We start from the raw sequence: 13,829 nt of genomic DNA, 5'->3' as shown, positions 1-13,829 counted from the left end.
TATTCAATAAGACGGCAATGAAAATTCCAAATCTCAATCTGGACGTACATCTACACGCACTAAAAAGTGGCCTCCGACCAGGAAAGTTCTAGGAGACCATACCTGTAGCCAAACCAAAAACCCTAAACAAGTTCAGGAAAAAGGCAATTGGACAAATGGAAATTGAAGAATTATGCCAAGCTCAAAAGTTGGAAAAAACAACTACAGAACGTGATGATGGTACGAACAAATAGGAGCAACCAACTCGAGAAAACAAACATTTTTTAAGCCCACACCTCGGTTCGACTCCTATGCTTGGTCTAACATGAGAAGAAAGGACATCATTAAAGAGATCCTAAATTTAAAGATAATCAAGCTTCCGAGAAAAGCTGGTGCTTATCAAGATCAGAAACACGCGGACAAATCAAAATATTGATCTTTTCTTAAAAATATGGCCACAGTGTTGACGACTGCATGATAATCAAAGATCTTCTTGAGAAATTATCACGACAAGGGTTATTGGACAAGTACATTGTGGAACAAACACACTGAGCTCCTACTAGCAACCTTTCAGTGCCTTGGGGCCATTCAACTGTTGACAACCTCAACAAAGACCGAACTAAGGACCCAGCAATGCCAACACACTCGCGAGGTATAATAAACTGTATTTTAGGTGGTCTTGCAGGTGGAGGTTGTACAAGCTCGGGCAATAAGCGTTCATACCGAACAATGCTCACTATTGAAGGCTCTCCTATCCACAAATCAGCTAAGAAAAACACACCAACAATCACCTTCAAGGTTGATGATTTTCAATCCCATGACAGGAACTTGGATGACCCAATAGTAATTTCAATCTTAGTAGGGGAGCTCCTAGTGAAAACGGTCCTCCTCGACCTTGGAAGCATTGCAGATGTCCTTTTCTATTCAACCTTTTGAAAAATGAAACTTAGTAAAAAAGCACTATAACCGACAACCGAAAAGCCGGTAAGGTTCTCAGGCGAGCAAGTATGGAGTACATGTCCTCGTTTATGTTTGGTTACAGACTACCATGACAGACCACCCAAAATTAAAAACAAGGGATATTTAGTATCTTCTGGTGGATTGCCACAACCTATATAATATAATCCTTGGTAGACCTTCTTTAAATTCATTTGTTGATATAGTTTCTACCGTTCACCTTTGTGTTAAGTTTCCTATGCAGGATGGTACAATAAGTGCAGTTCACGCTAACCAACGAGAGGCACGACAATGTTATAATGGATGTCTCAAATCAACTGCACCCAAACCACCACCTCCTTCAATCCAGCAAATCAACATAGTCTATAACTCGGAAACTATGCCTCTGTTGTTTGAACTGGATCCTTGGGCCAAGGATAAAGATCGGCCCACACCCACTAAGATCCTAGAAAAGGTAACCTTATACAATGGTACCGACAAATATACATATATTGGAAATTCTCTAGGTGCAGGTCAAAAACAACAATTGATTAAACTACTCTAGAAGAATGCGGACCTGTTTTCATGGACCCCAGCAGACATGCTAGAAATCAACCCAAACATTATTTTCCATGAGTTATCTATAAACTCGTCAGTCCGACCAGTAGCACAAAAGAAAAGGAATATGGGAACTGAAAAGAAGGTAGCTGCATTGTAGGAAACACAAAAGCTCTACAATGAAGGTTTCATTAGGGAGATCAGATTCACTACATGGTTGGCGAATGTGGTGATGGTAAAAAAAAGTTATGAAAACTAGAGGATGTGTGTCGACTTCACCGACCTAAATAAGGTATTTCCCAGGGATGCCTACCCAATACCGTGTATAGTTAGGCTGGTAGATAACACCTCGGGATTCGCCCCGATGAGATTCATGGATGCCTATTCAGGTAGCAATAAAATATTGATGCATCCAAAGGACCAAGACAAAACAACCTTTATAAATGAACATGGCAACTTCTGCTATAAGGCCATGCCTTTCGACTTTAAGAACGTTGGAGCTACATACCAGCGCCTAATTGATAAAGTCTTTCAGCATCAAATTGGCCAAGACATGAAAGTGTATGTAGATGAGATGGTAACTAAAACCCTAGAGGACAAGTACTACTGCACTGACTTGCTCAAAACATTCAACCAATTGCGAAAGTTCAACATGAAGCTATACTTAAAAAAATGCACATTTGGTGTTTAGGGTTCATGTTAACAACAAGAGGAATCGAAGCAAACCTGGATAAATGCAAGGCAGTACTGGAGATGCAAAGTCCTCGATCAGTAAAAGATGTGCAACGGTTAATAGGTTGACTGTCAACCCTTTCAAGGTTCCTTCCATGCTTAGAAATAAAGTCATCCCATTCTTTTCAATCTATTCAAAAGTACAAGAAATTCAAGTAGACTATAGACTGTGAAAGGACTTTCCAAGAGTTCAAGAAAACCTTAGTTGCTCTGCCAATACACCACAAATCAATATTAGGTAAACCTTTATATTTGTACCTTTCCATTTCAGCTTACGCAGTGAATTGAGTGCTTATTGCAGAAATAGATGAAGGACAACGACCAATATACTTCGTCAGCAAAATCTTGCAACAGGATGAGCACCGATACCCTACCATGGAAAGGCTTATTTTAGCACTCATTACTATAGCTCGGCAGTTACGGCATTATTTTCAGAGCCACACAATTATAGTTCTGACTGACTACCTAGTACGGAAGATTTTAACTAAGTTCAATCTTGCTAGATGATTTATTAAGTGGTCCATAGAGCTCTCCGAGTTTGATATCAAATACCGGCCATGCCGAGCTTTCAAATCACGTATACTTGGCGACTTTATCAATGAGTTCACCATACCAAATTTGGAAGTAATTGGGCCAACATGGGAGCTCTTCATAGATGGAGCATCTAAAAGTGAAGGATGTGGAGCTGGAATTTACCTCAAGAATAATGAAGGACTAATGATTGAACAGTCTTTGCAATTTTTGTTCTCTGCTAGTAACAACCAAGCTGAGTACGAGGCATTACTAGATGGTTTGAGATTAGCCAAAGAACTCGGAGCAATGAGAATAATAGTACATTGTGACTCTCTCTTAGTAGTTCAACAAGTTACATGTAACTACCAGGTAAAAGACCCTTTGTTAGAACATTATTTATCTTTTGTGAAAAATCTTTTGTTTAAATTTCACAAATTTGACTTCATACACATAACAAGAGAACACAATACTAGAGCTGATATCCTGTTTAGATTAACAAGAACTCGAAAAAAAAAGGAGATTCCAACTTTATTGCAGCTGACGCTTGCTGAACCAAGCATCGGTTCTATGCCTATTTTGAGTATCTTGCAGGAACCAAATTGGAGAACACCCTACATAACATACTTGCAAATAGGAGAAATCCCTTTCACTATAGCCGACCATTGAACATTCAAAAGGTGAGCTATTTTTTCATCATGGTAGGGGATAAACTATATAGCCGAGGACTTACAAGACCTATTTTGAAGTGTCTCAGTAGGACAGACGCCGACTTTGCAATAGAAGAAGTCCATGAAGGGATTTGTGAAACCCTTATCGGAGGACATAGTTCAGCAAACAAAATACTCTAAGCCGAATATTACTGGTCGACCATAAAGAATGACTACAGGACCAAGGTATGGAATTATGACGATTGCCAAAGATAATCTCCTATCATACATCAACCAGTCAAGCTCTTACATACAACTGAAGTAAGCTGGCCCTCCTACAAATGGGGGCTAGATATACTCGACCTCTTTCCATTAGCTCCTGGTAGGTAAAATTTTTACTAGTTGCTATAGACTATTTTTCTAAATGGATTAAAGCACAACCCTTAGCAAAAATCACAGCAGAAAAGGTACAAGCTTTTATATGGAAATCTATTATATGTCATTATGGTTTATCCAAAGAAATTATTGCAGATAACGGTAGACAATTCACAAATAAGAAACTTAAATACTTTTTACATCAATATCATATTGGACATTGTTTCTCCTCTATTGAACACCCGCAAACAAATGGGTTAACAGAGGCAGCTAATAAAGTTGTTTTACAAGTCCTAAAGAAAAAGCTCGGCGAGGCAAAAGAGGAATGAACCAGCCTTATTCCAGAGATTTTGTGGAGTTATAACACCACAGAGCACTTAACAACCCATGAGACCCCTTTTAGACTTGTGTATGGGTGGGGCAGAAGCAATGATACCCTTTGAAATATCAGGAGGATATCTCCGAATCACTTTGCATAGTGAAGGTCATAATGAAGCAGCAAGATTAACCGAGCTGGATCTTACGGATGAAGATCGCTAGCAAGCACTAGCAAGGCAGAGGACCATGCAACAACTAACATAACACAGACATAGACATAAAGTCGTCTGCCGATCTTTTAACGCTGGAGACCTTGTGCTCATAAAGGTCACGGGAAACTAGTTGCGAACTGGAAAGGGCCCTTTCATATCAACTGAGTTGTTGGAAAGGGAGCATATGTTTTACAAACTATATTAGGCACTAACCTACCCAATACTTGGAATATAGCATCACTCCATAAATACTATAGCTAATCCTAGCTCATGAAACAAAGTTGGGAATGAGGGTGTACGATTTTTTCTACTCCTTAGCTTTTTTTCCCACATTAGGTGTTGGCTGGGAGAGGTTTTAACGAGGCACATCACCCCACACCTACCACAATGGAAGGTATTCATTATCAATATATGTTACTTAATTCAGGTTATTTTTCCTTTATTTATCATCCATTATAATTGTAATTATGTGTAAAGTAACACAACTCTCCAATGCTTATCATAGCTAGACACAAAACAACTTGGCCATCTTTGACAACTCGTCAGAATTCAAACCATATATATCAAAATAAACCGAGAAACTCAACAATAGTAACCATCCTATAACTACTTGCAACACAAATGCAAAGTACCAAATGTTTAAACAGGCAAATAAATATCAAACAAACTTAAACTATTACATCAATCTTTTGCCACTTTATGTCACTTTAATGCCATCATTTAATTTTTTCTATAATTACAACTTTGTCCTTATCATCCTATCCAAACACGATGATTTTGGAGGCTCTCGGACCACACATGTCTGAGCTATAACTCATACCCAACCTAACTACTGCAATAAGCGCAGTCTATTTTTTCAAATAAATAGGCCAAATTTAGAGGCTGTGATCTATTCATATAAATTGGCTATGTCAGCTATTATTCGGCCATGTGCAAATTCAAAATAGAGCCATTTGTGATCTATTCGTATACATAAGTCAGCTGCGTGTGCTATAATTCGGCCACATGCAGTAAATTCAAAAGAAGGAACGGTTATTTACTGATAAACCTAAGGGGACTTCTTCAAAGAAGCCAGCAAACAATTCCTTGCAAGATTTTTGGACCGTATCGATACTTCATATCTCGGAATGAGGAAAACATACCACAATCAAGTTAGATACAAATCTTATAAAAATAGAACCAGGTAAATATAATAGATTAAGTATACAGAGAACTCTCTTTTTTATTTTCTCTTTTAAAGAAAGCTAGAACACTTTTTTTGTCTTGAATTGAAGTTTCTTTGCATATCTCAATCTCCTTCGATATTTTTTGATGACTGAAGTATAGCTCGACGTCTATGCTCTTAGGACAGAAAACTCTATAAACAAAAAAATGAGTTATACTTCCGCGCTAAAAAAGTTTATACATCAACTTAAATTACTGTGCAAAAATAGAAATCATAAAAAAACTATTATTCTTTTGAAATCTTAAACTGCACTTTAATTTGTTTGCACATCTTTAAATTGGGGAAAACATGTAGTAAGAATTCCTTCTTATAGAAAGAAAGAAAAGAAAAATTGAAATTGGCCTCATTAGAGATAACTCAAGGAAGCATTGATCAAGTGTATTTGAATTGGTCATAACTAGTAAATTTTTTTGTAACTATTTAAGGAAGATGTCTTTATATCAACATGATAATAAAAAATTATTAAATAATTTAGTATATTTAATTAAATTACTTAATATAATACGTATTTATATCTTAATTATTAATTTTATATGAAGAAATATTTTTATGTAAATAGTCATTTTTTTTATTCTTTTTCGATCCTTAATTCTTCTTCTTAATTTTCTTTATCTTTATCTTTTTTATTTTATGTCAATTTTATTATGCTCGAAGATCTGAATTCCGATCCACACTTGAGTACTTCACAATGTCGTTTTGTTCCAAACTGAGAGCATTACTCCAGCCAATGTTCTTTAATTTATACTTAGCTAACTAGCTAGTTGATTAATTCACATAATGTATGTAGTCTAATAGTAATAAATTTCTGTTTAGTTAAGTTGGTAACTAGTATCTCAATTTGGTACCTTAATTAATGATTTTAAATTCAAGTTTAAATAGTTAAAAAGATTTATAATATTTTTAAAATAATGAAACAAAGAAAAATTATATATTTGTTTCAAATGATATTGGTATATAAACAATACCCAAAAGAAATAAATGATTTTCTATATTTAAAATCCTTATTATTAGACAAAAATATGTTAAATGCTAATTGAGTTCATTTGATTAAAAAATAATTTTAAACTTTGAATTCAATAAATTTTTCATCTATTTATTATTATTATTATTATTATTATTATTATTATTATTATTATTTGAACCTCTCAAACGCCAAATTGGCAGAGATACAACAAACAAAACCAAAGATATACAAGCACAAGTCACCGTTACAAATAAAAAATTACAAGCTACTAAATCATACAGGAGCATAATTATCAGAACCGAATCAGTAATTCATATGATTGAGTCACTGAGTTACTACTTCAATCGGTGGATCACTGATTTATTCAATTGATTCGGTCATAATTAAATAAAAATATAAAATTATAAAAATAAAAATAAAAATAAAAAATTAAATGCATATTTTCAAAAAAATATATTAATCATTAATCAAATATTAATTTTTAGATATAATTTATAATGAAAAATAGATAATAAATTAATCACTAGTATAAAATATTTTCTCAATTTAAATGAACTAGAGAAAACAAAAGATAATACAATCAATATCAATATATCAATATGTTTGTATATTAAGTATTGTTATTTGTTTGGTATTCATGTCAATTCATGTTTAAAAGGATAAAAAATAAAAATTCATTCATGATTATTATATATTTAATTTTTGTCATAAATTTTATGAAGAAGCTTGATGGCATAGCGGCAAGGGCTAGGGTCTGCATATTTACCACTCCATGTTTTGAACCTTCCACAGCGGATGTGTATGGTGGACCTGTGCGGGTTTGATGCGGTCTGAAATTGATGTGGACGGGAGCTCTTACAGTAGTTTAGCGGCGCGCATGTGTATGGTAGACCCGCGCATGTTTGATGCGGTCTGAAACTTAAACGGGTCGACTTTTAACGAATTTGACCACCGTTGACTAATTTAATTATATATTTGGTTTAACTTACTAACCGAACCATACCACTGTTTTACTAGTTTTTCGGTCAAATCGGTCGATCTAGTTCGATTCTGATAACTATGTACAAAAAAAGCTACTAATTATTATTATTATTATTATTATTATTATTATTTTAAGGTTTAATACCACACATGTAGATTGCATATGCTATATTATTAAAAGTTGTGTGAACACACACACACACACATATATATATATATATATATATATATATATATATATATATATATAGTTTAAGGATGGAGGATATAAATACTATGAGGATAATAATAATAATAATTGTAGAGTTCTGTTAGGGAGCCAATGGACTATTTGTATAATGTGTACAATGAGTTATTGAGTTACAAAATGAACATCACCCATACTATCTAAAATAACCATTCGAGTACTAGGGATAATAAACATTTTTTTAAAAGCTTAAACTGATTTTGGAGTTCACCAATGATCAAACTCTTGACCTTTCGGATCTAGAGTTCTAATACCATGTCATGATAACACTCATCCCAAAAGTTTCAGCTAATGGAAAAAGGTAACACTAATGATTATATCGTAATACTACCTAAATATCTATTGTACACATTATACAAATATTCCATTGGCTCCTCGTACTTTTCCATAATTGTAACATATCTTTACAAATAAAACAAAATAAATAAGACAATAACAAATTTTGTTAATTAAAATTTATGATGGATCCATGGATATTAACATAGACAGAGAGATATGCAACACAACATAAGACGTAATGTAAAGAAATGTTTAGATAAATTTTAATAATATATGATATTATAAATTAATTTTTTAAATATTTTTAAATTATATAAAATATTTTAGATAATTTTTTGTACGTACTAATTCAAATATATTAGTTATGAATAATATTGAACATATTAATACGTAATTATATTTAAATATATTTAAAAAAATATTTTTAAATTCATTAAGACACAATTAATTAAATATATATCGAACGAATATCAAATATAAGTTATAAGTGGAATATTTTTTATGATCTCTATACAAACTCTACATGATAGATGTGCGTATAAATTATACTAATTTTTTTATAAAATAATTAAAAGCATTTTATTATTTCCAAGTCGTAGTTCCAAACAAAGCGTAGTAATTAGTTATGACTACAATCTATTACACGGCATTATTCTCGGATGAGGAGGAGAATAGTTCTAAATCCTAAGGTTAAAAGCAAGTGAGTTGAGCATTTAGTTATGTGGTTTGCAAAAATGAGTTCTCCTTCTCCATTTAGTTCTATAGTTGCCAAAACTTGTAAGGGAATGATAAAGTTGAACACTTTTTTCGCTTCGGGAGCTTTAATGGGTTTGCTATGGACCCCTAAACACTCCCAACAGTCGCATAACAACATCAATTTTAGTTGCACCAACATTGTCATTATTTTATACACTTTTTCTTTCTTCTTCTTTTTGTTCTCTGCCTTCTTGGCAGAGATTACCTGCTCTTTATCTTTTTATAATAAAACTAAATTTGACTTATATCTTCGCTGGGGTTGGTTTACAGCTTCCGCGGTTTTTGTTTTTGCGGCTGTCCTCTTGGTGGTAGCAGTGGCCGTAGAGTCTAATATGCACCTGAAAACGAATGTGACATGTCATAGTCGTTTTCTTTCTTTTCTTTTGAACCACAATCTCGACTTCATTAAATTCCTTCCCGGGCTCTTCCTTATTCTTATTTTATTTCTTCTCATTGCTTATCCTGCATTTCTCTTCTTCGTTTTTTTAATTAGGTTAATAGTATCGTTAGTTATTCTTAGATTATGTTAGATATGTTATAGAGATATGAATAATATTTTGTCGTGTTTTTATTCAAATACAGTTACAAACAATAAACTTGCAATACTGTATCCTTCTTCCAATGTATGTTCATCTTTTATTAATTTATGAAAAAAGTTTAAATTTCAGCAATTTTAATTAGTTTATATTCATCAATATTTTTAGTTCATAATTCAATACCTTTAATTTAATTAGTAATTTAATATCATACTTTTAAGTTAATACTTAATATTTTTAAATATTATCGATAAATTACTCAAAAAAAATTATATTGATTATATATTATTAGTTTTTATTTATTTCTCAAATTTGATTATATTACTTGTAAAATTTGATTATAAAAGCGAATATATATATATATATATATATATATATATATATATATATGCGCTCGCGCGCGTGTTCATTTCATATTTTATCATTTTTAATATGTTTTGTTATAGAAATATTCATTTGTTTTTTGTTCATATATATAATATAGTTGTTTTATTTTATTAGAAAGTAAAAGATATATATAACTGAATATTGAAAATATGTATTATTGATCCCTTGATTAGTTGATTGGCTCAATTTTGATCGAAAAAAACTTGTTTATTAGTAGATACTAAAAGTATATATCTATAAAATATGATTTATAAAAATATGAATATTTTTTTAGTAGATGTCTCTTGATGAATGAGTGTCAAAGATTTTACTATCAATTTTATTATTAAAAACAAATATCACGAGTAAACTATTAATTCAGTCTTTGTCTATTTTTAAAGGTATTTTACTCATAGTATATTTTAGTGCAAAAATATTAAATAAAATTATTAATTTAGTTTAAAAAGATAAAAAATTAAATTTATTATTATTCAAAATTTTTTTACTATATATTAAATAATATATTTATTAATTTTATTTTATTGTAAAAATTATCTAAAATATAATATTAATTAATAGTATATCAAATATCTTAGTTCTAGCCAAGTTCAAGCGAGCATGCTAATCAATCCACTGCTAATAAATACATGGGTCAAAATTTTGACATTATTATTAGTGTAAAGTATTTTGGTTCAAAAGACAAAAACTGGATAAGTAGATTAATTTTAAGTTCTGAATTCAAGTTTACGACTTAACGATCTAATATGATAATTTAATTTCATTCCAAGATTGGTGCATTCTTTTGATTTATTTTAGAATATTCTTGGCATATATTATCTAATAATGTACTCTTCATTATATTTTATATTTTTTGTTCGAAATATTTCTTACCCTTTTTTTTAATATGTGGAAAATATATCACTAAAAAAACTAACCTATAAAATTTAATTTTACTATCCCATCAATTAAATAATTTTAAAATATATTATACGTCACCATTCCTTCCGGTGTGAGAATAAGATTAGTGGAAGCTTAAGAGGCAACTTTGTAAGGAGGCAGCAAGTTAGTTAGTTTGTTAAGCTTGGCGGGAAAGTTAGTTACAGATATTTTATAATTAGTTAGTGATCAGAATAATGTAGTGTATAAGCTGTTCCTGCAATAATTCTGATCTCTCTCTCTCTCTCTCTCTCTCTCTCTCTCTCTCTCTCTCTCTTCTCCAATTCTTGAATATTTCTGAGTTTCTTGAGGCACAAGAATCATCATGTCGGAGTCATCACTGAAGACGTTAGGGATAACAGTAGCGATCCTGGTGTGTGTTGTGATCTGGTACTTGTCGGTATATTACTTTCTGAAAAAATGGAAAACAGTTCAAGTGCGTCCTGGGAATGAACACGGAGGCGGAGATCAAGAGATGGCTGCTCTGAATCAGGACGGCCATGGTCACGGCGGAGAGGCGGCTCTACCGGAGAATGATCCTCCTCACCAGGAACCTCACTTTGGCGCCATCGCCCAAGGACAAGCTCAAGAACATCGTCCTCATCACCATGAACACCTTCCACTCCTTCTCGATGGTAATCATTAATTGATGACATGTTTCAATTAAGTTCCTAAATTGTGATGATATTCTTGATTTCGATAGGATCATCAAATAATGCTGATTCTCCAAGAACTGATAAAGTTGAGCCGATTCAAGATCGAACTCTGCCACCGCTGGATGAACTGAAAGAAACTACGGTTAACTCTGGGGATGAAGATGCCCGTGCCCTTGGAACCTTTGGTTACGATGCACCAGAGTAAGTTCTTCGTATCAATTCAGTTTTATTTGATATGGATTTAGTCTCATATGCTTTATGTTCAATAACTAGAAAAGAGTAGTACCAATTCAATTCCAATGACTTCATTCTTGGGTGGTTCAAGTTGGAGAAATAATAATGTTACTATTATTGCAGATATGCAATGAGTGGGAAATTGAATTCTAAGAGTGCTCTACATAGCTTGGGTGTTGTCCTTCAGAAGCTTTTGGTTCATGCATTATCGAGTGGTCAGCAGAGCCTATTTTCTAGGGTATGTCCAAATCATAGCTTAAATTATTGAGAATGCATGCAGCTGATCACAGTAATTGATCATGTGTTTCAGGCTTTTCCAAAACACAGGCATTGTTTAGATGAGAAACTAGGAGCTGTTGCAATGTATGTGAGATATGAAGAAGCTGTTTTTTGAACATTCACAAGCTCTGCAACCTTTTTTGAATGCAAGACCCTGCTGCTTATGCACCAAACTAGACTCTCTGTATCTGCTCTGTGTACATTTGCTTGCAAAAACAAACAAACATGCTTCCCATTGACCATTGTTTACATACATTTCATTCATTTTGTTCATAATCCATGAGTGTTTTTGAGCTATACATGCTTCTTTTATTCTTTTATTTGTTTACCTGTTTGCTGCTTGTTTGGTCTGCGAACCTTTTTAGATGTCTCTTTATGATGGATTGTTGCCTTCTTATGGATTAAAAAAAGGGGACAATTTACCATATATGCCCATGATGAACAAGTAAAAAAGGCTACACAAAAATTGAAATCTTGTATTGTATCAAATTAGTAACCAAGCAGTAGGTGTTCCAATCCTAGAATAGCGGTTAGATAGATTGGACCATTGATGCTGTTCCAATCCAATCCATGCCTATCTGCTAAAGAAGGCGTGAGAGTGAGGCACCCTCTCAATTTAATATTTAGTTTTCTAATTTAAAAGAGAGATTCAGTTTTACATATTGAAATGAATATAACCATGTTTGATTTTTCTACCTTCGATTTTTTTGTTAAAAAAAAAAAAACTAATAGGATTAACTTTACAAAATTGTGTGAGAAACAAATGTAAAAGAGATTGAAATTTAATAATATCGATAGTTATTCACATTTCACAGATTACTCAAATATTAAGTTAGATATTTCATAAAGATATGAATAATAAAGCTTTCAAAATAGGTCAAATATGTTTGGATGTGAAAATGAAATGTTAAACGAACTTAACACAATAAGTAATGAACTAAAAGGATAATTTGTTTAATATTTATTTTTTTTTAAATAAATTCAGAACTTCTTTCGATTTTTTCCTAATTCAACCCAAGACCAATCCATCCACGAAAACTGTTTGTAAGTATTTTTTTTTTTATCCCAAATATGGTTTTTTTTTCCCAAACTAAATGTTTTATCCAAAATTCATTAAGAAAAAGTCGGTCTGTATAATTCATCGAATTGTTTACTTTATACATAGTCCAAATTTGAAAATTGTGATCTGTAAATAAATAAAAAATAAATGAATCAATCTTTATAACTCACAAATTTAGATCGACTAGATTTAAACAAATTAGTTGGCTTGTTTGACAGCTGCTCTAAATTGAATAATAGTTTATGATGATTTTATTCAAACACATTTACAAGCAATAAACTAATGCTACACTGCTTCCCTCTTTCAAAATATGTGCATCTTTTATCTATTTATTGATAAGTTTGGGATCTAACTTTCTTTTTTTTCCGTCAATATCCATCAATTTTTTAAAATTGTTTTCTTTTTAACATACCCTTGCCAAACAGAACCAAAAATAATGGGATATATGATGTATGATATGTTATAGTAACCTAATTCATTTAATTTTGCAATTCAAACAACAACAACAATATAGTGATTTAGATTCGCATAAGAGAAGAGGGTAAAATAAAAAATTTATGCCAAGTATTTTTAACGGTAATAATATTAAGGAATTATAAGCTTTTTAAAATAAATTAATCTTAATATTTAATTTTATTAAAAATTTTATCAAATAAGAAAAAAAAATATGAGATTTGTATTCTACTTTCATCTGATGAATATTTTATGAGTTAGTACTTTTTTTTGTTAAAAGCGCTTTCAAAATACACACTTTTGTTACTAAAAAAAATAATAGGTACTACCATAGAAAAATAATAACATATGAATAAATAGTTTGAAAAGTGTGGTGTTTTGGTAATAAATTTTAAAAATTATGTCATATTAATTAAAAAATTAAGAGAGATAGAATGAGTGGAGAAGAGAGAAAGATAATTTTTTAATTTTAGAAAAAAATTATTTTACTGCAATAAAAAAAATTATAATATAATTTATTTTAATTGTTAAATTGATAATATATAATAAATTTTAATTTCAGTTGCAATGAAAAAATGTCAATCAAA

General features: G+C 31.6%; 1 protein-coding gene across 1 annotated transcript; it reads left to right on the top strand.

Annotated features, from left to right (window-relative positions):
* Window positions 1-10,777: 10,777 nt before the first annotated feature.
* On the top strand, window positions 10,778-12,026 carry LOC112703979 (probable receptor-like protein kinase At2g47060). Its single transcript, XM_072198621.1, has 3 exons — window positions 10,778-11,417; window positions 11,574-11,688; window positions 11,761-12,026. The coding sequence occupies exons 1-3, from the start codon at window positions 11,242-11,244 to the stop codon at window positions 11,842-11,844; spliced, it is 375 nt and encodes a 124-aa protein (XP_072054722.1). The 5' UTR covers window positions 10,778-11,241; the 3' UTR covers window positions 11,845-12,026.
* Window positions 12,027-13,829: the final 1,803 nt, after the last annotated feature.

Source organism: Arachis hypogaea, chromosome 7 (assembly GCF_003086295.3).
Source record: "Arachis hypogaea cultivar Tifrunner chromosome 7, arahy.Tifrunner.gnm2.J5K5, whole genome shotgun sequence".
Lineage (NCBI taxonomy): Eukaryota > Viridiplantae > Streptophyta > Magnoliopsida > Fabales > Fabaceae > Arachis > Arachis hypogaea.
This window is presented reverse-complemented; position numbering and strand designations above follow the sequence as displayed.